This window comes from Thunnus albacares, chromosome 14 (assembly GCF_914725855.1).
Source record: "Thunnus albacares chromosome 14, fThuAlb1.1, whole genome shotgun sequence".
Lineage (NCBI taxonomy): Eukaryota > Metazoa > Chordata > Actinopteri > Scombriformes > Scombridae > Thunnus > Thunnus albacares.
In genome coordinates, this window is record NC_058119.1 from 8,056,354 (window position 1) to 8,082,244 (window position 25,891).

A 25,891-nucleotide genomic window follows, 5' to 3' on the forward strand; every position below is an offset into this window, starting at 1 on the left:
CGTAGGCTCTCTAAATTCAATGTCTGCCAAATAAGTTGTAGAATTATTAATAATAGGCAAAATATTAATATAAAACAAAATAAAATAAACAAACAATATCCTATTGTTGTTTAATCATTGTAACAATCAGACTTGAATCAATCAGGCTTTATTTGTATAGAACTTTTCATGCAAACAAAATGTAATAAAGTGCTTCACACAATAAAACAATAACCCCCCATATACACACAAAGCGATAAATGACTTTGTAATTAATAAAGCACTCAATAATAACCGCACTCAATAAAAAACAGGAACTGAGGAAACGTTATCATAAAGCTCATTAATTTGCAATGAGGAAACACCAGAGGCAGGATTAGAAATAGATAAAAACTCAAAATATCAAAATAAGGTAATAATAGAAAAGGAAGGTATGAAAAAAAATAAAAATAAAAATAAAAACACCAAACAGTAGATAACAGTGAATGAAAAGTTAAGGCCACAAGATAAAATAATAAAATACTAAAAGAGAGGAGAAAAGAAAGGAAAGAGGAGAAAACTTAAACACAACAGACTCCGTTTCCCATAATGCATCAACACTGCCGTCTGTCATCTTCACGTCACAGTTTCTTCTTTCCGCTTCCCGTCGTGTCTCCAGCGGTAGCTGCGTGGTTTAGCTGGGTTAGCTAACCTGAGCACACACTCTCCTTTTTCACACCATTTAAGAGCTCGGACTCATTCTGGCATAATGTCGTACCACGAAGAGGGGGAAGAAGTCAGTATATATATATATGCTTGTTTTTTTCCTCAGATGTTTAAAAAGCGTTCATATTGATAGTGCTGAGAGGCTAGCTAGCTGTGTAGCTAGCTACTCCACCGGGATAACATGATGTTAATGCGAATATTTTCTGGCATTCCTGACGAAAACATTATAGCACACATGTTAAATTCAATGCAGCCTCAGTAACGACATATAGCTTTAGATTATGACTGTTTAGCTAACGGAAGATGACGTTAACGGTGACCGGTTGTTTGACAGATGTTGACTTTGCGTCATCTAATAAATGTCTGCTCTGTTTTCTCACAGTACGATCCTTACGCCTACCCAAACGACTACGACCTGCACACCGGTTAGTAAACATGTATTTATTCACTCTTTGGCCTCAGAGACCACTTTTCTTAACTTGTAATAGTCATTGTACGAGCCAATAGTTGTACTAAGTTGAGGCACTTTGTTTCTTTGTGTTAGCTTTGCCTCCTCATCACTTTCTGTCTCCATGCAGGTGACCCAAAAGCAGATCTGGCCTATGAGAGGCAGTATGAGCAGCAGACCTATCATGTCATCCCAGAGGTGATCAAGAACTTCCTTCAGTATTTCCACAAAACCATCTCCGACTTGATTGACCAGAAGGTTTATGAGCTGCAGTCCAACCGTGTGTCCAGCGAGAGCATTGAGCAGAAGATCTATGAGATCCAGGACGTCTATGAGAACAGGTAGATTTGACACAATGCTGAAGTCAGCTTCCATTTCCAGGATAAGGGAAAAGTTAAGGGAATCATAAATAATGATATTTGGCGACCGATTCCCTGTTTTTTCACCTTTTATACTTATGAAAAAGTATTAGACATCGTAGCAAAACTGTTAACACTGTTTAAACCCACTTTCAGATTTGTGAAACCTTTATTTTGCATATGAAGACAGAAAAAAGCTATTTCATTGATATTTCTCCATCCACACCACATTGGACCAGATCCAGATCAAAACCCATTATTCTTGGACTTGTCAAATCTGGACTAGATTACCAAGGAGACTCCAGAGCTTCATTAAAACACAGTTTCATATTATTATTATTATTAAGAGTACTATTAAGTATAGTGGTTTTTGATCTGGACCTGGTGTAATGTGATCTGGATAGAGAAAAAAAAGCAGTGAAATGACCCTTTTTTCGCTGCTACGGTGTCTAACACTTTTTCATAAGTGTAAGTGGTGAAAAAATGGAGAATCAGCTGCTAAATATCTTTATTTATGTTTCCCTTAACTTTTCCCTGACCCCCATTTGGAAGCAAACCTCAGTGTTGTAGATTTAACTCTGTTTTAAAAACTGCTCCCAGCAGTAATTTGCTTGCCTCCTTTGGCAGAGACATCAGTGCTGTGCGTTTGTGATGAAGCTGTGTTATGTTTTGGGAGTGTCTTAACGTTTCCTTATGTGCTCATTTTCAGTTGGAACAAGTTGACCGACCGTTTCTTCAAGACCTCTCCGTGGCCAGAGGCTGAGGCCATTGCATCACTGGTTGGTAACGGTGAGTGTCATCCATCACCTTTTCTTGTTTTTGCCATTGACAATATACATTATTTCTCACTCTAGGAATTCTTTTCTTCTTCTGTTGTTTCTTTGAATATGAAAAATGAAAGATACATTTGATTGTGTGATGTGTAAATAAAGGTAAAGTTACAGTACAATAGTTGGGCAAAAAGGCATCTGAGAGCATTCACCTTGTCAGTTGTTGTTGTAGATTGCGTATGACTGATAACTACAACCAGAATGCACAGATAAAATAATTAGCTGGTCACTGTGTACAGTGTAACAGGGTGTGTAACTGAGTCCAATGCCCATTGGTTTGTGATATAGTAATAACATCCAGCGATATCAGCTGATACATGTACTTGCCATGGTACACACAGGTCAGAAGATGAGTCTACCACAAGTAATTACGTGATTTTTAATTATTTGGTTTTGCTGGTATTTTGAAAGTTGTCTTAAGTGACTTCATTTGTTTAAGCTGGTATCGCAGTCTACTGATAAATCAGTACATTCCTGAGTAGTTCAGCAGTAGAGATGCATTATGTCATTGTTTTCCTTTTATCTCTTACAGATGCTGTGTTCCTCATCCTCTATAAGGAACTGTACTACAGACACATCTACGCTAAAGTCAGCGTGAGTACCAGCTTATTATGACCTTGTTACACAATATTATACAAATATTTCCAGTATTTGTGGCTTTGTTGTAAATATTGTTTTCTTGATTTATTATTTAGGGTGGACCAACTTTGGATCAGAGGTTTGAGTCGTACTACAATTACTGCAACCTCTTCAACTACATTCTCAGTAAGTTACAAGAATATTTGTTGCTTTTTTTCTCTCACCTCATGATGACGATATCAGTCGTATACAAGGTTTAACGTTGTTGTTTCAGCCATAGAGCAGTTTTAAATTCATATTGTACTTAATTCACTATATTGTACACATTTCCTCCTGGATAACCTTTCATACTCACAAATCTTTTCTCGCTTTAATCCCTGCGAATACAACAAGTGATGAAAAGAAAAGTAATTTAAGAATGTCTGTGACTATAAACAGATGCTGATGGGCCTGCCCCCTTGGAGCTGCCGAACCAGTGGCTCTGGGACATTATTGATGAGTTCATTTACCAGGTACATTGCATTATGTTCTCTTTTAATTAATTTTTACTGAACAAGAAGACTGAAGAGACAAATAGATCTAAGAATACAAGTCAAACAGTAATTACAAATAATTTCAGAGGTTGTTTTAACCTACATGGGTGGGACATGCCTTTTTTTTAATGACTTTTAATGACTTTTAAATACTTTTCTATGATTAGTTTGTAGTGATTATTGATATAGCCCATGTGTCTATGGGCTATCTCACTCCTATCTAGACTTCAACAGTATGTCTAAAAATTGTTGAATGAGATATGGGAATAACACGATAAATTTCCACTTGTCCTCTTCAGTTCCAGTCCTTCAGTCAGTACCGCTGCAAGACGGCCAAGAAGTCTGAGGAAGAGATCGAGTTCCTGAGGAACAACCCAAAGATCTGGAATGTCCACAGTGTCCTCAACGTTCTCCACTCCCTGGTGGACAAGAGTAACATTAACCGCCAGCTTGAGGTGTACACCAGCGGAGGTATGAAAAAATGTTTTGGAGATATACTGTACATATATGAGGAAAAGATAGGAGTTGTTTTTAAAATGTTAGTGTAAAAAAGGCCTTTAAATGTCTAATGGATAGTTATTGTTACTGCAATAAGGTGTAATTTAGGTTCTCTGTAGATTTATAGTCTTATAAACATCGGTTTAAGTGGTTTTCTGGTGAGAAAGTAACTACACCATGAAGACTTAATGTATGTCATTCTTATATAAGGCAGCTAACATGTCATTTGTTGGTGTGTTGCAGGAGACCCAGAGAGTGTAGCAGGGGAATATGGGCGTCATTCCCTCTACAAGATGTTGGGTTACTTCAGCTTGGTGGGGCTCCTGAGACTGCACTCCCTGCTCGGTGATTATTACCAGGCCATCAAAGTCCTGGAGAACATTGAGCTCAACAAGAAGGTGAAGCCCTATTTAGTGCAACTAATGTACACAGTGACTACAGAGCTCAACGAGGCTTATTGATTATTGACCCATATTACTAATGAGTATATTAATCCGTCCTTTTGTCTTTATATTCTCTGATGGTTTTTTTTTTTTGTTTGTTTTTTTTTACATTTTTTGATAAACATTCACTTGGTTTCAGGCTACATCTCTTTTCTACTTGTCATCTTTTTCTACTGTCTAGACTTTATTCCTCTATCTGCTTTCTTTTCCAGAGTATGTACTCCCGTGTGCCCGAGTGCCAGATCACCACCTATTACTATGTGGGCTTTGCCTATCTGATGATGAGGCGCTACCAGGATGCCATTCGAGTCTTTGCCAACATCCTGCTCTACATCCAGAGGACGAGAAACATGTTCCAGAGGTCAACTTATAAATATGAGATGGTGAGTCAGAGCAGTGAGCAGTAATTTTTGTTCTTTCAAAAAACAAATCCTAATTTTTTTTTTTTTTTTTTTTGAAAGATTCATATAGATACCAAAATCTTTGGGTTGTCTTGTTTATATGCATTATTTCAAAGAGTTTTTGGAAATTGTATTGTGTTAAAAAAAACAAACAATTGTTTTAAAGAAGAAAATTGTGAATTCTTATATCAACATAAACTAAGAGATACATCTCTTAGTTTAGAATGATATATATTATTTATATTTCTACACATTTTTTGAGTCCTCTCCTGTGCCCAACCTAGGAGGGCACAATTCAGTAGATGCTAATATGTCAAAAGAGCAAAACAGATCACATGATACTTATATATATATTTTTTAGATTAACAAACAAAACGAGCAGATGCACGGCCTGCTGGCCATTGCCCTCACCATGTACCCAATGCGAATTGACGAGAGCATCCACACCCAGCTGAGGGAGAAGTACGGAGACAAGATGCTGCGTATGCAGAAAGGGTGAGAAAGGAACTCATCACGTTTGTCTTGCTGTATTCTCATTGTGTATTGCATTTATTATATTTTTCATATTCCATTACCTCGTAAAATATCTTTTTTTATTGGACGCACTGTCAGTGAAAGAAAGACATCTGTTTAACATAAAATACATACAAATGAAAATGAGGTAGAGCTGTTTTTGTTACTTAATTGTTGAGCCATAATAATGTAAAATACAATGTAAGAAATGTCTTTTTGCTGAAACTATATACCAACGGTAGCCCCATAGAGTTGTTTGGGATTTAATATTAATATTTTTGCTGAAGAGCAGTTCAGCAGGATGGGTTCTTGCAGTGCTCAGCTGGCAACTGTGGCACCCAGCAGCCATAATGACACGAATGTTCCCTTTTCCATCTCAGAGACCTGCAGGTGTTTGAGGAATTGTTCAGCTTCGCCTGTCCTAAGTTTTTGTCACCTGTGGTGCCAAACTATGACAATGTCCACCCCAACTACCACAAAGAGCCCTTCCAGCAGCAGCTGAAGGTTTTTGCTGAGGAGGTGCAACAGCAGGCCCAGCTCTCCACCATTCGCAGGTACAGCATAGCATCTTTTGTAGTAGGTGAACATAATTTGTGTTTGTATGAAATGGTACTCAGACTTTTGGATACATTTTTTTCTGCTCTGGTGTAAGAAATGTGTGAAATATTCCTCTTGACTACATAGGATTGGTTTTATTTTTCACCCATTTAATCCTTCAGAACTTTGCAGAAATCTGTTGACTTGGGTGTGGTTGCAGCATCTTTGTGTGTATGTTGTCTGAGTTTAATTATGTGTCCCTCTAGTTTCCTTAAGCTGTACACCACTATGCCGGTAGCCAAGCTGGCAGGATTCCTGGACATGACTGAACAGGAGTTCCGTATCCAGCTGCTGGTCTTCAAACACAAGATGAAGAACCTGGTGTGGACCAGTGGCATCTCAGCTCTGGACGGAGAGTTCCAGTCTGCTTCTGAGGTCGACTTTTACATTGACAAGGTAGAGTCCTGTAAATAAAGGAGTTGACTCAGTGGCTATAAAAGGAGTTCCTAAGATATCTTAATGCATTACTTTTTACTTTTACGTTTATGTATGTTCACATACCATACAGTCCGATACAGGATAATAAATCTGATATTGGTGATGGACTGAAATCTGGACTGAAATTCACATATAATGTAGCCCTGCACTATGAGGAAAGAACTCTATTGGTTGTTAGTTTGGTTAAAATTATACAGTCTGAATTGATGCATAGGTGCTGTATATAAAATAGTTAGAGGATCATGTTTAGGGGGTTTTATGGTCTGTGGTTGCCCCTTGCATGTTGTTCAAAGTAGTGCTTTATGTGTGAAATTTTTCCTGTCTGTTAAATTTCCTCAGGACATGATCCACATTGCTGACACTAAAGTGGCTCGTCGGTACGGAGACTTTTTCATCAGACAGATCCACAAGTTTGAGGAGGTGAGTAGTCACGGATGTTGATAAATATACATACTCAGGCCTCCCAGTGTCTGATTTCTTTGCTAGATTTAATTTAAACATAGGGCTGCAAGTTCTATCTTTGTGTGTCAGAGACTGATTGGTATTCGCTCATGTCTCCCTGCAGTTGAACAGGACACTGAAGAAGATGCCAGCAAGTACCACCACCGGAACGTCTGGGACTGCCGCGAGCCGAGGAGTCTAACCAGCATCAGTGAAGAAGAAAACCTCTGGGACTGAGTCCTCTTCCAGTCTCTCTCAAGATTTTTGAAAAACATAATTGATAACTTTTCTATGTAACCTGGTAACAATAAAAGGATTGAGTGGTGTGCTAAAAAATGTTTACTGTGTTTACTCTTTAGAACCACTAGATGACAGTATTTATCAAGCTGTTCCACTGCCTTAAATGCTGTTTTTTTAAATAGTAAATTACATATGCAGTAATGGGTAAGGATGAATGTATTTCTATCTGGATTGAATATATTTTTGACAATACACACATTAGTAGAGACTTTGTTCAGATTGTACCTGTGTGTACAATAGAGGTCATTCAATTGTCATCATGGGGGGAAAATAGTTTGGGTCATTATTCATTGTTTCCTAGATTACCAGGCTTAGCTAGTGTCTGTCTTTTAATATCCTGTATGAGTGTTAGGGTTAGGGTTAGGGTTGTGTTATTTTGCAGCATCGGTTACCATGTTGTGCTTGGCTGCTCTTCCATAACCGCACTGACTGAGGTCAGAGGCCGTTGCATATTTCTTTTATTATCACAGATCATCCAACAAACATTTCCCAACACAGATCTCAGGGCTGGTGACAATAATGACGAAGAAATAAAAACTTACAAAATGGGAATATAAAAATTAATTTTAAAAACACACCACTCATCAGAAACAGCGTCAGTTGTCATATAAAGGAAAACAGAACAACATACAGTATGTCACCATAGCACAATATACACATACTCCAACAGACATCCAGAAAAGTTCCCTATTTTGGTAAGCCTGCATTTTTCTTCAAAAATATCTTTTAATTCCTTCACATTTTCTATAAAATAAAAAAATAAAGCAAACATCGCTCATTTTGAGCATGACTGTTTTACTCCCTCAGGTGGCAGTGTAAAGTCTTTGTGGGCACAATGCCATCTTTATATTTATAAAATGCAACAATTTATTCTTTTTTATTCCATCTATTAGTCCTTACTTAGGCTTTCTTTGACTGCCTTTAATATCAAATTTATCATAAAAGTTTTGTTTTTTCCATGTGGCTCCAGTCTCAGACAACGTTCATTCTTCTTTCAACATCTTCATTCATTATTTGAGAAGTCTTCCAGTCATCAGTGATAGTATCCTTGTACATGATGGACTCAGTACATGTTGAAGATGTGAGCTGGACCAGGTCTGAATGTTCACTGCTGCCCTGTAGACTGGGTGCCCTTGTGTCCTTTTTTTATTGATCCAACAAAGCTCTTTCATCAAACTACTACAGTACATCAACTGCACAAAGGCAGGGCCCTTCTTCCTTTTGGTGTCAGGTGGAAACTTCATCTACAAGTATCACTGGGGAAACAACCAGAAATGCTCTTTTTGCATTGAAAGTCCATCTATAATTTCCCGACAACAAAGTTAATGTTGAAACAAATTTAATCTTGAATAAAGGTCTTACTGTCCCCTCCTCACCCCTTCAACACTGATTGCATCATTTTACAAAAAATCAAAACAAAAAACGTATCAGAACATGACAAGGAATTGCGTCATTTTCTCAGTGTCCCATTGGTGGCCATCTGCTGGTCTGAGTGTGTGTAGCTTCATTTTTTTGAGTGTGTGTATTGTGTTTGTGTGAGTGTATGCAGTCCAGGTATGACTTCAAAAGGATTAATGAGAATGAGGCACCTTTTGACGATTATTCGGTCGTGGTTCAACAAGCATCTCCCACAGGGAGGATTAGTCTCTCTTGTCCATTCTGCTCTTTGGATGAAAGTCGATGACACCTGTTGGTTTCGTCTTGCTGAAGACAAGTGCTCTGCTAATGATTTTCCATTTCATTTCAATAAACCTGCTCTTGAAGCACCAAACGATTCACTCAAAACCAACCCAATTGTGAGTAAGTGCTCTCGCAGACTGTCTCACTGATGCACTGAGGTTGGCTGATGAGGTTCCCTAGACTACACACACTCCGTCTACGGTCCTCCCCATGCCTCCCCAACCTGGTCAGGACGGCGGCGTGGAGGCACAAGAACACACACGAGTCACGGTTGGGCTCAGACCAGCGAGGCCTCGGCTAGTCATAACTCTGTGATCTCCAGGGGACTCTCCGACAGGGTGTCTCCATCCTTGTGACGGTGCATTGGGGTGGACTTGGCCGACTCTGTGCGGGCATTGCGCTCAGAATAAAGACCCCCATCAGCATTCAGTGTCTCCAGAGAACGTGCCAGGGCCCGCTGGTCGTCCTCCGGCAGGCTGTTGAGGTCGGAGGTCAGGAGGGTACCTGTGCTGCCGTGGACCACGTGAACACCTTCAGGACCCTTCAACTCCACAGGAAGCTTGTGTTTGAAGCGGAGAGTACCACGACCTCCGCCCATGCTCAGACGCTCATCCTCATCATCGTCTAGATCACTTTGAATCAGCTGATTGCAGAGGAGAGAAGAAAGGCGAGATGAGAGTTAATGAAGCTGCTGATTAATTCCACATTTACAGAATGCGTAATGCATGAAGTTGACCAGAAACAGCTTTGAAGAAGAGCTGGAAAGGGAGCTGGAACCAGAAAAGGCAAAAAGTTTCAGAACAGAAATCAGAAGTTCAGAAGAAAAAAACTTAACAGATTCAGCAGAGAATGGTAGACTTCACATCAAACTTGGTTTAAATAGTTGCAAACAATTCTTAGAGTTAACTTATGTGGGAGGAATGCGTGGAGGGGGTTTTCCACATCATAGCAATTTAGAAAGTGTAGGTAAGTGGTAGCCAAGTATTGAAATTGTACTCTGAATACTCTTCAATATTTGTCTTTCTCGCAATTTCTGTGTGGCAAATTCCATCTATCAGGTACCCTTGTAGGCTCAGCCAAACTCTGAAAAGTAAGTGCAAACTCTATTTGACATAAAGTCTGATTCATGCTAGCAGAGAAAGAAAAGTATTGAGAAGGTGCCACGTCAGAAGAGCGAACAGGACGTCAGATGGGAAATCAAAGGAATGCAAGATCACTCTCCAGCGTTGATAGACAAGAACAGCACAGCAGCAGGTGTAGAATCTGCCTCTTCGGGCCCACCTCAGTGATTGACGAGTGATCTCCCTGGCTGGTGGATACGGTGACAAGTCGGGCTGCAAAGAGCTTTTTCAGCCTCAGGTAGTCGTCCAGGACCACCTTGAGCAGGGAACCCTGACAGGACGGCAGTTAGGATCAAACAGAGACTATCACACCTTACACTTTAAACACCCTCACTGTCACAGTAGTAGCCCCTTATATAAGCAGCTCAACTGCTCTTTGAGTTCTGGGGGTCTCTCTCTTTGTTTTTTTCACAGGACATACTGGAGAAGGTCTTGGGTCCCGTCCTCTGACCTTGTCCCCCAGTGCATTTTGGGAAGGATGGAAGGAGAGAGTACATGACCAACAAAAAAGAGGCTTTTGAGATTGGATGTGGACGTGTTCATGTGCGTTTCTTGCTAAGCTAACATGTAAGTGTCTCACCTTTATAGGCCCCTCCCTCATGATCTGGCCCAGCTTAGCGATGTTGTCGTACTCCTGGATGGCTGCTCTCAAGTAACGATCATCCTCAGGCTTTGCTTGAGGCTCTCGACCAAATGTGCCCTGTGAGGATGACATGCACACACGCACTTCTGCTTGAAAATATTGTGATGATACAGTTGTGTAATGGGGGTGACTCAGAGGGCGTTGTCGTGGTAAAGGATACAAACTTCTGTAACCTCTCAGCATTAAAGCATGGGGCAAACTATAATCTATAAAATCCCTCTGAGTATTGTTGTGGAATATAAATTAATTCAGGTTAATGTTGGTACTGACATGAGTGCGAGCAGGGCTGTTCCACAGGTCAGTTATCTCACTCAGGTTCTCTGGCAGGTCGTCCTCACGGTCAGCCTGGGCAGCCAGCTCCAGGTTGCGACAGAAAGGGTCCAGCCACACCGGATTAGCCCTGCAGAGGCATACAGCATTACATGTCATCGACAAAAAGCAAACAAACTATGATGAGCTACAAAAACAACTCAAATAGCAATCTTGTTAACAAGAATTTGACTTTGACATTGATTTGCTTTTTTGTTGTTTTATGAGATAAGCTCTAGTTAAAACAGTAGATTATCAGCATTATCTGAAAAAGGTGAAATACATTTTTGGATGTTAGGTTACTTAAAGGAGCAGTGTGTCGAATTTAGTGGCATCTAGTGGAACAGACTTGGCAGAAATGGAATATAATATTCATAAGTATGTTTTAATTAGTGTATAATCCCATATAAATAAGAATTGTGTTTTCGTTACCTTAGGATGAGCCCTTTATGTCTACAGAGGGAGGGTCCTCTTGTTCAGAGCCCACCATGTTGCAGCGCCATGTTTCTACAGTAGCCCAGAAAGGACAAACCAAACACTGGCTCTAGAGAGGGCCTTTTGCATTTTTCACAAGTTTCACAGCCACCGTAGGTTTTCCTACATGCTTGGAAGGGGAGGGTGAGGGGAGGGGTATTCAGTTGGTTGCAATCTGCAACCTCACCACCAGATGCCACTAAATCCTAAACACTGGTCCTTTAAAAGAAATGTGACAATTTGGGAAATATATTCTTGCTGAGTGTAACATGGGAAAATCAGTACAGCTTAGCGTAGCATAAAGACTGAAAACAGGTTTAAACAAATGGCCTGCCTCTGTCCAACGGTAAGAAAAATCTGCCTACCAACACCTCAGCTCACTAATTAAAATCTGTCTCGTCTATATCTCATTTGTTCTATCTGCTGCCTGGCAACAATGACAGTGACAAAATTAAAGTGAATAAGTGCATTTCCCAAAATGTCTATTATAATACTAATATTAAAATGTCTATTCCTTTAACATATATTAAACATCTGTTTTCAGTATTCTTGAAGTCAAAGAAAAGCATATTCTTGATCTTCAGAATAAACTCCAAAAGTACTGGGGTATTAAGTAATATTAAGTAATATTTTGTGGGAATTCCCTTTAAGCAATGTGTGTGGTAGAGGTCTGAAAATGGAGCTATTATCTTACCCCTCAAAAGAGTACTTGTTAGTGTTAGGCATGTCCAGGATGTCCATTAGACCTTGGTTTCCTGGATGGTATAGGACAGATGACATAAGAAAAGCAGCCGTGCCACAGACATGTTTTACATTAGCAGATGGCAAAGCCACATCCTGTGGTGGGACGTCCCCGAAACCTCTCACCTGTTGATCCCGCAACGATAGCTTTCAGCTTCCTCTCGTGTCTGCAGAAGTCACAAGTCATAAGACGGTAAATATGTAAAACAATATTTATGACTATAAAAACATGGTGCATGGCTGACTCAGTACACTCAACACAAGTTAATAAATCTATGTGGTAACAAAACTGTCAATTTTATAGAATGACGTGCAGAAGGATTCTTACACTCTGCGATAGTGCCAGTTCATTGTGACAAACAAAATTCCTGCCAAGCACAGCAACACAGCCAGGATAATGATGACCAGCTGTGTTTGAGAGGGAGACAGAGGAAAGTCTAAAAGCACAGAAACACAAAACATCCGCAACTGTTTTTTAGTTTTCTGGAGGCCTCACAGACCTGTAGTGTGGTGATGTCATCAGGCAGTTTGTCACTGACAGCGGGCTGAACGTCCACAACGTTGTATTTCCTGAACAGGTTTCTCAGCTGCTCCTTGTTCTCGTCAATCATCTGGATTACCCTGCAAACAAGGAGGAGGCCTTACTATGCATAAACTGTGTGTATGATAGCGTTACCAAGCAGCTTTGAAGATCTGTTCAGTTAAGGAAGGTATACAAGACCTTTCAACATCCAGGATGGTGTTGGTCTGATTGTTGACAACATGGATAAGCATGTCAGTCTGAGCATAATTCACCCTGCCCTTCTTGTCCACATGGAACTGAAAGCAGAGAGAGTCAAAGATGTCAGATATTTACACACTCAAATGAAAAACTACAAAACAAAAACAACAAAAAAAGCCTAACTTGTATGTCATCTAAGTTGACAATGGCTCCGGTGATGTTCGACAGCAGGTTAATGAAATCTTCCTGGTTTTCTCGGACCAGATCGGGGATCTCATTGAAGACTATCTTGACCCTCTGGTCATCCCGGAGAATGTAGATATTCACATTGGTGGTAGTGCTGTGTCCTGCGAAGTCGCATGCCAAAATCTCCAGCTGAAAATAACCTGGATTGTAGGCCGTGAAGAGGTCATATGTTCGGATGATGCCATCTGTCAAACCTGTCGATATCACGGGATAGAATATTGTCTTTTAATAGGGCATGGACTCAATGACAAAACAAACCCTCAAAACAATAAAAAATGTAGAATATCAACAGTTTCAAGTCTCTAAATTGTAATATACTCATGGATTAAAACCAGAATATTATTAATATAATTAAAGCCAGAGTATGGTACACAAGGAAGCTCACCTATGGTGAAGATGCTGCCAACATCCTCACTACCATTGCTCTGTGACTGGAAGTAGCGAATTGTAACAACATGATATTGGACCAAGCTGTTGTTGCCGATGTCATTATCTATAGCCACAACCTTGATCAGCTCTGAGCCCACTTTGGCATTAGCTGCAACTCCTAAAACAAAGCAGCAAAAAGGGAGGGTTAGGGTGGTTTTACACAGAGTAGACCTGCATACACAATCATGCAAGACGGCAGGTTACCTGCAGTGTACTCCGCCTTGGTGAAGCGTGGTTTCTGGTCATTGATGTCTTCCAGTTCAATATGGACCTCCAGCAGACTGGGGTCACGGGCGGGGTCGAGGGCTTTAGCCCGTGCTGCCCTCTGACCTCTGGGAGGAGTCCAGCTCCTGTTGCTGGAAGCTTTAATGATGATGGAGTAGACCGGGATCTCCTCCCGGTCCAGATCTTTATGCAACTTCAGCTCTCCTTCTAGACTCAAGCCAAAGTTTCCATCACTGTTTCCCCCTACAGGAAGAGATGGAAATGATTTGTGTTCAATCATATCAGCTCTAAAGGACTGAAAGAATCAGCTTTAAATAGAAAAGAAAGACAGATGGTTCTATACAAATGTCCTCTTTATTCATAAGCTTTTGAAGTTTGAGGACTTTCATCTGACCACACAATGGATACCAGAGCTTTAAGACAAACTGCATTATCCTCTCTTCTTAAATCCTGAAACTTATTTTGGGTATGTTAACATAAATTATTTCAGTGATGGGGAAAAGCTTTGCATTACATTTTCAATATGAACAACAAAATCACACAACATGATCTATGTATGTGTGTGGGACATGTGCATCACCTGCAATAAAGTAGTAGACAATGGCATTGGAGCCTTCATCTGCGTCCACAGCTCTGGTCACATTCCCCACCACAGTACCTGGAGGGGAGTGCTCAGGCACTGTCAGCTTCTGGTAAGGCAAGCTGTCACGCTGAGGTGCACAACACACACACACACACACACACACACAAATACACAGTTTAATGGCAGTTTATCTGTACAGATAACCACATTAGGATTATACTGTAGATTTAGTGTTAGAGAAACTTTCAATTGTTATAGCTTCATACTCACTGGTGGTTTAAGAAAGACTGGTTCATTGTCATCAATGTCCAACAGCGCCACCTGCAGAGGCTGTGTGGTCTCATAAGGCACTGGCTGGCCCATGTCACGGGCCACAATGATAAGCTAAAAGAGTCATTTGCACTCAGTTAGAGACAAACACACCTGTACATGTAATATTACTTCACTCACTGTGCACACAGACACACACACAGAGTGGACTCACGCTGTGGAGGGCCTGTTTCTCTCGATCCAGTTTGACAGTGGTTGTGATGACTCCAGACATGGCATCGATGTGGAAATTTTCCCAGTCTCTGTTACCTGCTCCAGTCTGCAGGAAGCCATAGCGAACCTCTCCATTCACCCCCTCGTCTGAGTCTGTTGCATGCACCTCATACACTGGCAGGCCCGGGGGCTGCTCCTACATGGAGGACAAACAGGGTCAGTTTGTGCTTGTGTGAATTTATTAATTGTAACATTTACTTCCTAGGCTACACACACACACACACACACACACACACACACACACACACATACACATACACATACACATACACACACACACACACACACACACACACACACACACACACACACACACACACACACACACACACACGCACAGGGAAATGACAGTTGATATTTTTGACTTACAACTAAGCAAAAGTACACACAGAGACATTTTGACAAGTCATAGCAGCCTTGGTGTAATAAGTAACACTAAACCTGCAATAACTGATTTTTTGCCACAGTGTAAACAAGCTCTATATACAACACAGACATATTTAATCATTGATATGGTGAACTTGTTAGCAAACAGTTGCCTATTTACACATCCAAAAGATATGGAGCAACATTAGTATTAATATGGAGTTGTGTTTATGGTCACCTGATAAATGTAAGTCCAATATTTACTCTCCTTTTAGTTTTGTTTTTGGTCTCTGCTAACTCCTGAGAGAAATATCTGGTTCTTTGGCTTCAGATAGTGGGTTTATGAGAGGTTTTTTGCTGAAAACAAACAGCTGCTGCTGGAAACAATGTTGATGAGAGCGGTGACACTGAATCGAAACAGTAAAAGCAACACCTTAGCTGACAGGTGCTGCAACTTTCTGTAGAGCTGAGGGGAACTAAAATAATTTCAAGAGTGCTATAATCACCATAAAAAGAGGAAGAAAGCAGATACACATGCCAACTATGACAGAGAGTACAAAGACATGCAGATAGATACCTCTGAGATATGGATGATGGTTCCATTGGCAGGCCTGACAAATACAGGTCTGTTGTCGTTGACGTCAATGACTGTGATGATCAGGTCTGCAGTTCCCCACAGGGGGGGACGCCCCTGGTCTGTAGCCACCACAGTAAGGTTGAAACGCTCAGAGGACTGAAGCAGACGGCGAGAACGCACCAGCCCTGTGTTTGGATCTAGAGAGAACGCATCTAACAAGAGAGAGGAAGCTCAGGGACTGTGCATAGATACATGCCCCTTCAAAGTTCGATCAATATTCTTTTTTATTTATTAAATAACTTTAAGAAATATTAAAATATATTGTTATAAAGTGAATAATTGTACGATTAAAGACCAATTCATCTGGTATAATTGGCTAGGTGACCCTACCAAGGATTTTATGATTATGTATTCATACCTGAGTGGGGTCCCAGCATGGTGTAGAGGACTGCACCATTCTCTCCTTCATCAAGATCAGTAGCCTTCACTGTGATCACAGACGTCCCACTGGGTTCATTCTCAAACACGCTGGTGCTGAACACACGATCCGTGAAGCGCGGCCGATAATCGTTGACATCGAGAACTGTCACCAGAACCTGACGTGCAACAGGCAGATGAAATGTGAGGATGCTTTCAAACACAGAATATTTTTGACACAAGGTTATATTCTAAAAAAGGTCATACTCAGGACACATGGTATAATATCAGTATCAGCTTCAAAAATCTAATGTTGTTTGGGCCCTAATACTGTATACTGTTTGCATGTGCACATCCTGATAGTTTGCTCAAATTAAATAAAATCAATAAAATATTTCTCTCTACTCTACTATGGCAATATAACTTACAGATGAAATTTAAACTATGTAATCTCTACCTGGACAGAGTTCTCTCGTCTGTTGTTGGGGATGCCCCCAGGGTTGTCGCGGGCAACGGCGGTTAGGGTGTAGTGGTCCTTTGTCTCCCTGTCCAAAGGAGAGAGGATGTATATCTCTCCCTGACACAGAGGAGGAGGAATGATTAGGAAGGAAGTTCAAGCACCAACTGGGAGTGGTGGTTGTATTGAGACATTTATTTGAGTTTGTGTGTGTAACAGAAATGGAGCACTGAAGTCAAATATTTATAGTGTCTTTCGTACACTTAAGCACTTTGTTTAAACTTTCATTTCCAGGCAGGATAACATTCAGTTTTGACACCCAGCACTGCTGGAAGAGAAAACACAAAACCTGCATACCACTCCTTAATTACTACTTGACTGATTTTCATCTTTTCTCCGAGTTCACCAAAAGGGACATTTTTGACATTTTCTGTTGAATTCTTGGCAGCACATTTGTTTATAGACACTGCAGTTCAAAAGGTAACGAACATCTGCTATGTTTTAGCATTTGGTGAAATCTCAAGCAATTCATTTGTAAATGCACTGTAAATACACTAAAATTAATTAAATAGTGAAGTTATTGTGATTTCTAGTTTTATTGGAAATGGCCCAAATCTAGATTAAAACTACAGCAAATATTTAGAAAACTGCAGATTCTTTTCAGGCCTTGCCATCATCTCTAAAGAAACAAAGATATGAGTGTATGAGTTGTATGTAGTTGTGATTGCTGATTGAGCTGATGTCCTGGTGAAAAGGTTTACTCACAGTGGATGGTCTGATGCCAAACTTGCCTTCCCCATCTACTAGGCTGTACTCAATGACAGCGAAGAGGCCAGAATCAGCATCTGTAGCGCTGACACGAACTATGGTAGTGCCCAAGTTCACATTCTCAAACACAGGCTCCTACAAGCACAAATAAACACGCACGTTGGCACAGCAGTGTTACAAGGATAACATAATGTTTTGATTTAATAGAATAATGATGACTGGGTTGATAAAGTAAATCATATAAAACTTAATGTTTTACACATTTTGGAACTGTAGTGTTGAATTAATGATTTTTTAATACCTAGATTTGACTTAGCTCAATATAAAAAAAATACTTTAGACCATAGACTGTAAAAAATAATGGACATAGCCACTGTGACATAACTCATTGGTTTGTATAGGCGAAGCCGAAGCCATTGCTATTTCAGTGTGTTTTCAGTTCATAAAAGTTAATTGTAACATTTTGTTCGCCTAAAAAAAGTCTTGTTCGGCATTTGGTTGTACTAAAAGAAGAAGTCAGATGTTTAGTTTTTTCTAGTAAGTACATTTTGTTTTAATGGTTTTAAACCCCTTTTTGCTAGTGAAAATTAGCATTGGCATTAGCACAGTTAACCATAGACTGTAAATGCACGGTGCTAACCAAGCTAGCAGCTAGCGTTAAGGTCAGCTCCACCCTTTTGTCCAAATATGGTCACTTCTTATCTCTTTTGGCTCCAAAAATCCAAGATGGCAACGGTCAAAATGCTAAAATTAGGCTTCAAAATGCAAGTCCACAAACCAATGGGTGATGTCACAGTGGCTATGTCCATCATTTTTGTATAGTAATAGTAGTAATAGTAATACTTAATCAAGGCGGGCATGCCCTTAATTATGCATAACTTTAAGCTTTAATACAATTTAAATGGGTGAGTTCACCCTTACCCTCTGGTACAGTTGTCATGAACAGGGAAATTAGCTATAGAGACCGAAACTGTACAGTACATATATTTCCTATTTTGGAGTGTTCTTGTCAACTAGTCATTTTCAGCCTCATGTCTGGTGGCAGTTCATTTAATTTTGACTTGTCAAACACAAGTGTAATCCATTACATCAACAACAGTGGCATTCCTGGGGTTGTCGTCAAAGTTATTAGCTACACCTCTGCTCTTCCTTCAATGACAAGCCAAAATGTCTGCCATAAACTAAGACTAGAATGTCTCATTTAATACATCATATCTCAAGTTAAAGGAGTAGCCACCTAAAAATGCATTACTTAATATTCCAGCATCCCATAACTCTGCTTCAGCAGCTGTTAGTTGTCCTAATATTCTGCTTCAGTACCTGATATGAGGGCTGTAGAAAGACAGGGTTGTTGTCATTGACATCCACTATGCGCAGATAAACTGGCAGCTCAGCTATCCGAGGAGGACTGCCGTGATCCTGGGCCCGAATCGTGAAATTCAGCCATTGTACTTGCTCAAAATCCACTGTCTGGTTGGCTACAATCTTACCTGGGAAATGTGCAACACAGTGGCAGTTACAGTTAGGATTCAACCAGGGTTTGGGGGCCAATATTGATATTCTAGGTTTAAAATAATGATATTAATGTTTTGTTTTGATATAGTAAATTTAACAATAGGCCTCTTTCACAGAAGCTATTTTGACATGTCACAGTAGGAAAAGCGCAGGTATAAATAATACAGTTATTGATAGCTGAATTCCATTTAGCTGCTCCTGGACCTGGTATTGTGCATGCTGGCTCACTGTCATGTCTTACTGGGACATGTGAAAAGAACTCAGCCATTGTTAATATTATTAATAACATCTGTGCTTTTCCTACTATGAAGAGTCAAAATGTGTGCAGTGAAAAAGCCTATGTACTTGACAACAAGCAAGCAACTGACATTACGAGTAATACATAAATTGTGAAATGTATTCTTTATGTAAGAAACTTTAGAATATGTCTTCAATGGAGAAAAAATTACTCTAAATTTACAGTGTTCACCATCACAGTTGGTGAATTTTGACAGTTTGCTCACGGCAATTACATTTTAATCTTTAGCCTACAGCAGCTTGTTGAGGTGTGGTGATGATCATACCAGTGGAAGGGTCCTCCAGTCTAACGTATCCCCCTCGGGGCAAGTGCAGCAGCTGGTAGATAACCTGGCCATTGGGACCTTTATCTGGGTCTACGGCTGACACTGAGAGCAGTGTTGTGCCTGACTGAGCGCCCTCTAAAATCTTCTCTGTGAAGTTGGACACTCCGAAGGGCCGGAAGCGAGGAGCATTGTCATTTACATCCAGCACATTGATGGTTAATCTCGCTAAAGAGGAAAAGGTCATGTTGATAAGAGAGTGTACGAGAAAGAGAGTGTAAACTGTATGCAAGAAACTGAAGGTAGGTTGCATGTTAAAAAATGAACTTACCATTCGGAACACTGCCTGACTTGTCAATAACATCACTGGCATTGTCATGGACAGACACAATGATTTCAAAGGTGGCTACTAGCTCTCTGTTGAGCGGGTTGCGTACAAACACTGCACCTGAAAATTCACCAAAACACATCTCATTATTTTTCCAATAATTTCCCCCAATGTAAGACACAATTTATTCAAGATATTGTCTAACAATCATCATCATCAGGAGATCCATGTCTCACCAGTGTGTAAATCAATGCCAAAGGACTCCTGCAGACCATCCACTGGGTTGTTCCCATCATCCTTTGCCTCCACTGAGATGATGTAATACTCCAGTCGGGGATGCAGATCGGGGTCCTCAGCGGTCAGTGTGGCCACCACCACACCAGGAGGTGTGGACTCATTGACATTTATCATGGTTATGGGCTCTAGAAATCGGGGTCGTGAGTCATTGACATCATCCAGGATGACCGTCAGAGTGGCCGTGCCCGTCATAGGTGGTGTGCCACGGTCGGTTGCCATGACGACAAGGCGGTAGGACCCACGGTCTTCTCTGTCAAGAGTGGTGTTGCCCACCAGGACAGCACCAGAGAGAGGGTCGACTACAAAGCGATCCTGAGCACCGCTTTCCAGCCGATACATCAGCCAGCCATTAGAGCCAGAGTCAGCATCGGTAGCAGACAGCTGGGTCACCACCACACCTGGATGAGACAAAGTAATGACCAGGACACAAATACACAAGCACACATTTGTATTCTGGTGAGGACCTTCAGTGGCAACAGTCATTCCTAATTCCCGACATGTAAAACTTGCAATGAATGAAATGAAATGCAATGAAAGTAAGCGCAGATAATCACAGGAAAAACTATTCTCTCAGTTTCAGCTTCAACCTGGTGAATGTGGATTATATGCAAATCATACTCCTCCTGGCCTTCTCATACAGACTTTTAGACAAAAGCTAATACACACGCACCAGTGGGGCTGTTCTCAGGGAGTCGTACACTGAAACTGGACGGGCTGAAAACAGGTGGGTTGTCATTCTGGTCCAGGATTGTAACTGTGAGAGGAACACTGCTATTTAAACCTCCTATGTCCTCCCCAACCAGGAACAGCTCGACCCGAGGCTCCTGAAACGCCTCACGGTCCAACTTTGCCCCCTGTCGCACATAAATAACACCTGGAGGGAGATACACAGACATTAATACTTGCATAGCAGTTTTCTGATTTCCCTCCGTCTACTTGCTGAGGAGTAATAATGTTACCAGTGTTAGCATCAACAATGAAGAGGTCCATCCTGGCTCCCAGCAGGCGGTACTTCACCACAGCATTGGGTCCAATGTCTTTATCCTCAGCCAGAACCGGCCCATTCAATACTGCTACAGTGCTGCCTAAAGGACAAACAGAGATAAAGAGAAGCTGAGGCAGAGTAATAAAAGTCAAGTTAGAATTTTTTTACAGCAAGTCAGCAAGCTACCTGTCATATCTGCAACTAATTCAGTGAGTTTGAGTGTTGGCTTAGTATTTTTAATAATGCCCAAGAGACACTGTTGAATGTTGAAAATGTTGAGTCTATCCCTCTGATTACTCTGATTGTCATAGATTGACTATGGCTCATATCTTGGATCAAAATAATTTAACTGACTGCTTCTATGAGTCCATAGTTAGATTGGTCCCTGTTGTGTACAAATCCATTTTTATATCTCTAAAGTAAATGCAAAATGTAAAGTTGTCAGTCTTTCTATCTTACTTTTCAACTTTCAAAGTGAAATAAGAGACAGAACATAGTTGAAAGCTAAAAAAAAGCAGCATGTAAACAAAGCCAGGAAGTTAAGGAGACAGTGTTACAGACAGTGTTTTTAGCATGATGCTCTTTGCTGTCAGTACAGACTGTCCCACTTAAGAGAGAAGAGAAAGACACACCGGCCTGGGCGCTACCTGCTGCAGAGTTCTCTGTGATCTCAGCCCTGTAGCTGGTCCTGGTGAATATAGGCCTGTTATCATTCTCATCCAGAATGGTGATCACCAAGAGGTCTGAATCCTGGTGGTGTGAGACAGAAAGAGGGGGATGGAGAAGCAAAAAAAAAAAGATAATGCATTATAGAGGAAAGATGGGAATGTGAGTGAAGAGGAGAGAAAAATAAGTAAATTAGCCCTCAAAGAGGAAAATTGCTTAAGAGCACTCTGCTGCTATGGAGAAATAAGAAAAGGCTGTTTTAAAAGGCCACTTGCACAGTGCTGCTGGTTGACTTGTTTACAGCTCTTGTCAAGAACAGTTTCTCACCTTTACCACCGAGACTACTCTCTACACACAACAAGACTGTGTAGTAAAACCATGCACCTGCAGCTTGTGTGCTTCTCATGATCTTACACAGTGTGCATGAGACTCTATCAGCATGATACAGGACATGTAGGCCCATAAAAGAAATAAGTCAAGAAACTATTTAAAGGAAGGAAGAAAAGCTTATTCAGGAATTCCTTTCTAAAAAAAAAATACACCTGTTGTTATGAATTCCTCAAAAGCTGACTTGAAAAGATAATAATAAGAATTCCCTGGCAATGACTGTCAGTGGTCTTTCTGTGAAATTGCCTATGTGAAAGCATATGTGACCGCTTGCAGAGGTGGGATTACCCGGCGAGCGATGCGGGAGTTCTCAGGATTGTCTTTGACAGTGATGGTGAGTCTGTACTCAGCTACCCGCTCTCTGTCCAGCGGTCTGTTCACCTGCACCACACCTGTCTGAGAGATACGGAGAGGAAGAGGTTAAGCCATGTGTGTGTGTTTTACACCATTGTACTATTACTGTATATATTCTTATTTTCACCTTTCCCTCTCTATAGAGGAGTCACAGCTCAGAAGGAAAGTGAACCTACAGCTTTCATTGATTTCACTTTCTGTTTCCAACGTTTTAAAAGGACACGTAATATTTGTATACCCTGTGATATATTTATGCTGTAAATCCTTAGAGGTGTATGCTCAAAATCAGCTGATGCGTAAATATATCCCTCTTAAACCACATCATCCCTTTCTCTCACAGTGTCAATGATGTAGAAGGCTCCATCCTGGTTGCCAGCAGTGATGTTATAAGTGAGCAGTGCGTTGCGTCCGCTGTCTGCATCTCGCGCTTGGACTCTGGCCACAGAGGTGTGTATAGAGGCACCCTCGCTCACACTGGTGTTGTACGGCAGGTTCAGGAGGACGGGGTCGTTGTCGTTGATGTCTAGGACATGAATCCCCACCACCACCTGAAGAAAACAAGTCAGATCAAAAATAAAACTTCCAATTCATGCCTGTTAACAATAGTGTTCTATCTCTTATTTAGATGGTCTGTCCACAATAAATGTCATAAAAGAAGCTGCATCTGTACTCCCTATAAACCCATCAAAATATCAGTTAAGCAGCTGAAGGTTTAACTTCTATCTATTCATGTTACAGTATCCCGATCATTCAAGAGGATACGAAGAGAGTGTGCATGCTCTGGTGTGTGTTTGTGATTGTGTAATATAGGCCCACCGAGCTGTTGCGAGACGGGGTGCCCAGGTCTCGGGCTGTGACAGTGATGTTGTAGAAGGCTGTGGTTTCTCTGTCTAGCTCTACATCCTTCCTCACCCGAAGCTCACCTTCCACGGGAGAGACCATGAACTCATCTGACAGAGCAAGAGAGAAAGAGGCTCAGTCATATGGAAAGAGGATTTCATAATAAGTCATTATCTCCACAGAAACCAATCTGGTACTAACTCTGGTGATCTCCACCGGTGATGCTGTACTCCACTTTGCCGTTGAGACCGGAATCTTCATCACTGGCTCTGAGAGTCCAGACCCGAGGACCCGGCTGGCCCTCAGTCACTTCGAAGGGTCCTTCATAGGCTCTGGGGAAAGTGGGTGTCACATCATTCACATCTAAGACATTCACCAGCACCTAAGAGAAAGGTAAAGAGAATTTTTAACACATTCATCAAGTGTTGCAGAAATAAAATGAACACTAAAAACAAGCTAAGTTCATAGTAATCTGATTTGCCACATGCAGCTTTAACATATATACCTCTGCCACTATATCATAGCACGAAAACATTTGTGAAGGTGATACTACACGTTCAAATTAAACATCAAATTCACACTTCTCAGTTCATATTTTAAGTGTCTTGTGTCTTCAGGTGCTGGTGCTGATTTCCACACTCACATATGTTTTTTTTCTGTATATAAGTGTTGATTCTGTGATCAGAAAAGTCCACATTACTGATATACTTATATGGATAAATTTTGGTGTTGTAATTCATTTAATTGCAAGCTGTGTTTTATCATATTTTATCTTAGTATAACAAGATTCCAGGTCTATCTATTGAACTTCTGTGGTCTTGATTTATGTTTCTAGAATCCTGAAAATTTCTGAATACATGAAATGCAAAACAAATTTCCCCTTGGGGACAATAAAGTTAAAGATGAGAGTCGAAAGTTGAATTGGTTTGTTTCAATGTGTCTCATTTGAATCATTACTGTTGTGCTAGATGTCAAGCGAAGAGCAGGTTTTGGACACTGGTCCGTCGCTGTGACAACCAATGCATAGTGTCCATTGCTGATCTCGAAATCCAGCTCCTTTACAGCAGTAATCCTCCCCTAAATGCACACACAGAAAGTAAATGTATGTTCACATTTTTCTGTAGTTGCTTTGCACACCGCAGTATAATCATCACTGTTATCATTTCTCACCGTGATGCTGTTGATGTTAAAGGTCTGGATCAGGTTGCCGCGAGCGATGGCATATCGCAAGGTGCCATTCAGACCCTCATCAGGGTCAATGGCTGTTACCGTGGCGATGGTGGCACCCACTGTTTCTGGTCCCTCGCTCAGCACTGTGACGTACTCCTCCTCAGGAAATTCTGGGGCATTATCGTTCTCATCCACAATGCGAACATAGATGGTGGTTGAAGTCTGCGTGAGAAGCAGAGAAACACGAAAAACTTTTACAGCTGTAACCACTATTAATGGATTATATTTAACGCTACTTAAAATGTGTGATTCACTTCCGCCAAAGGTGTCAGCTGGGCCTGGCTGTGAAAACAAGTCTTATAGTCCAGTCATTGTTATAATAATGAATGCTTCTACAATGATTCATCGTCATATTAGAGAACAAAGATCAAGCACAAATCAGGAATCTACTTGAAGGCTAAACCTACAAAAACCACATCAGCAAGTCTCATAATCTCCATTCATTATATTATAATGATGACTAAACAATCATATCTTAGAGTAAACATATTGCCGTCCTCCTTTATGATGGACGTGTGATATTAAGAATTCATTTTACATGGGAGAATGGGACAGGACATTAGGAGCATATTTAGTTACAGACAGAATGAAAACCAAAAGGAAATCTAAGTGAGGCAGAGAAAAGATTCTTCATGTTGTCCAAAAGCTCTGATTCCTTGTTGCTCCATCTACTGACTCTGGAAAAAAGCAAAATCTAAAATGTAAGTGAAGAGGGAGAAAGACAGCAGTACAATCCTAAAAATATTCCACTTCATCAAACCACTGAAAGATTCTGATATGAACGCAAAAATATAATTGTGTAGAATAAAGGTTGAGTGCAGAGACCAGTCTGACCCAGCTAGTTTTCCATCCCAGTGCTACTAAAAAGATGGACCAGCTGGCTGGCAGCTTCAGGCTGTGGTGGTTAAAGAAGCTGTTGAGATTTCACAAAACTGTGATTTCAGCACAAGTTGCAAGCAGTGTGTGTGTGTGTGTGTGTGTGTGTGTGTGTGTGTGTGTGTTGGTGAGTGAAAGATGGCATAATAATAAGACTAAAACACACCTGCTGAGTATCCAGACACCATGGCTTTATCTAGTATGAAATATACTATATTAATTTGTGTGTTGACAAACTGCAAACATTTCAACTTAGCACTACTATACTATACTCTATAGTTCCTGAAGTTAAAGGGCCACTCCACCTATTTTACATATTAATAGCACAGGCCATTAGTCATGTGAGTAGCCTTTAAAAACAGTTGTATGATGTTTTCTGTGGCTCTGGAGGAGCTTTGGCAAGTTTGAGGAAAAAAGGATAACACTGATCATGCTACAGGCTTCTGCTAGGAAACTTTTTAGAGGCCAAGCTGCCAATGTCAAACTAAA

General features: G+C 40.8%; 2 protein-coding genes across 9 annotated transcripts in view; one reads left to right on the forward strand and one right to left on the reverse strand.

Annotated features, from left to right (window-relative positions):
* Positions 1-595: 595 nt before the first annotated feature.
* On the forward strand, positions 596-7,100 carry LOC122997313 (eukaryotic translation initiation factor 3, subunit 6 interacting protein). 2 transcript variants are annotated; one of them, XM_044373369.1, is made up of 15 exons: positions 596-754; positions 1,067-1,109; positions 1,263-1,473; positions 2,201-2,280; positions 2,854-2,915; positions 3,017-3,086; positions 3,339-3,412; positions 3,733-3,904; positions 4,175-4,329; positions 4,587-4,757; positions 5,137-5,270; positions 5,669-5,842; positions 6,092-6,281; positions 6,663-6,743; positions 6,889-7,100. In XM_044373369.1, the coding sequence occupies exons 1-15, from the start codon at positions 728-730 to the stop codon at positions 6,964-6,966; spliced, it is 1,722 nt and encodes a 573-aa protein (XP_044229304.1). In that variant the 5' UTR covers positions 596-727; the 3' UTR covers positions 6,967-7,100. The 2 variants fall into 2 exon arrangements, with proteins under 2 accessions (XP_044229304.1, XP_044229305.1); XM_044373370.1 differs by lacking the exons at positions 596-754; positions 1,067-1,109; positions 2,201-2,280 and having other exon boundaries at positions 1,395-1,473.
* A 405-nt stretch (positions 7,101-7,505) lies between these two features.
* cdh23 (cadherin-related 23) overlaps positions 7,506-25,891 on the reverse strand; it is a 186,107-nt gene continuing 167,721 nt past the window's right edge. For 6 of the 7 annotated variants that reach the window (XM_044373469.1, XM_044373468.1, XM_044373471.1 and 3 more), the window contains 32 exons: positions 24,467-24,688; positions 24,254-24,373; positions 23,498-23,678; positions 23,273-23,406; positions 22,795-23,004; positions 22,391-22,498; positions 21,682-21,799; positions 21,024-21,149; positions 20,735-20,938; positions 20,004-20,462; positions 19,771-19,887; positions 19,443-19,667; positions 18,685-18,854; positions 17,362-17,499; positions 16,597-16,716; positions 16,141-16,318; positions 15,723-15,934; positions 14,721-14,915; positions 14,507-14,620; positions 14,234-14,363; positions 13,633-13,896; positions 13,385-13,546; positions 12,937-13,193; positions 12,754-12,851; positions 12,533-12,653; positions 12,361-12,440; positions 12,159-12,199; positions 11,986-12,046; positions 10,779-10,908; positions 10,446-10,565; positions 10,026-10,136; positions 7,506-9,387 (listed from right to left, as the gene is read on the reverse strand). In XM_044373469.1, coding sequence (XP_044229404.1) covers positions 9,046-9,387; positions 10,026-10,136; positions 10,446-10,565; positions 10,779-10,908; positions 11,986-12,046; positions 12,159-12,199; positions 12,361-12,440; positions 12,533-12,653; positions 12,754-12,851; positions 12,937-13,193; positions 13,385-13,546; positions 13,633-13,896; positions 14,234-14,363; positions 14,507-14,620; positions 14,721-14,915; positions 15,723-15,934; positions 16,141-16,318; positions 16,597-16,716; positions 17,362-17,499; positions 18,685-18,854; positions 19,443-19,667; positions 19,771-19,887; positions 20,004-20,462; positions 20,735-20,938; positions 21,024-21,149; positions 21,682-21,799; positions 22,391-22,498; positions 22,795-23,004; positions 23,273-23,406; positions 23,498-23,678; positions 24,254-24,373; positions 24,467-24,688 — 5,268 coding nt within the window. In that variant the 3' untranslated portion in view covers positions 7,506-9,045. The remainder of the gene's footprint in view (positions 9,388-10,025; positions 10,137-10,445; positions 10,566-10,778; positions 10,909-11,985; positions 12,047-12,158; positions 12,200-12,360; positions 12,441-12,532; positions 12,654-12,753; positions 12,852-12,936; positions 13,194-13,384; positions 13,547-13,632; positions 13,897-14,233; positions 14,364-14,506; positions 14,621-14,720; positions 14,916-15,722; positions 15,935-16,140; positions 16,319-16,596; positions 16,717-17,361; positions 17,500-18,684; positions 18,855-19,442; positions 19,668-19,770; positions 19,888-20,003; positions 20,463-20,734; positions 20,939-21,023; positions 21,150-21,681; positions 21,800-22,390; positions 22,499-22,794; positions 23,005-23,272; positions 23,407-23,497; positions 23,679-24,253; positions 24,374-24,466; positions 24,689-25,891) is intronic. The other variant, XM_044373472.1, reaches the window with a different exon arrangement.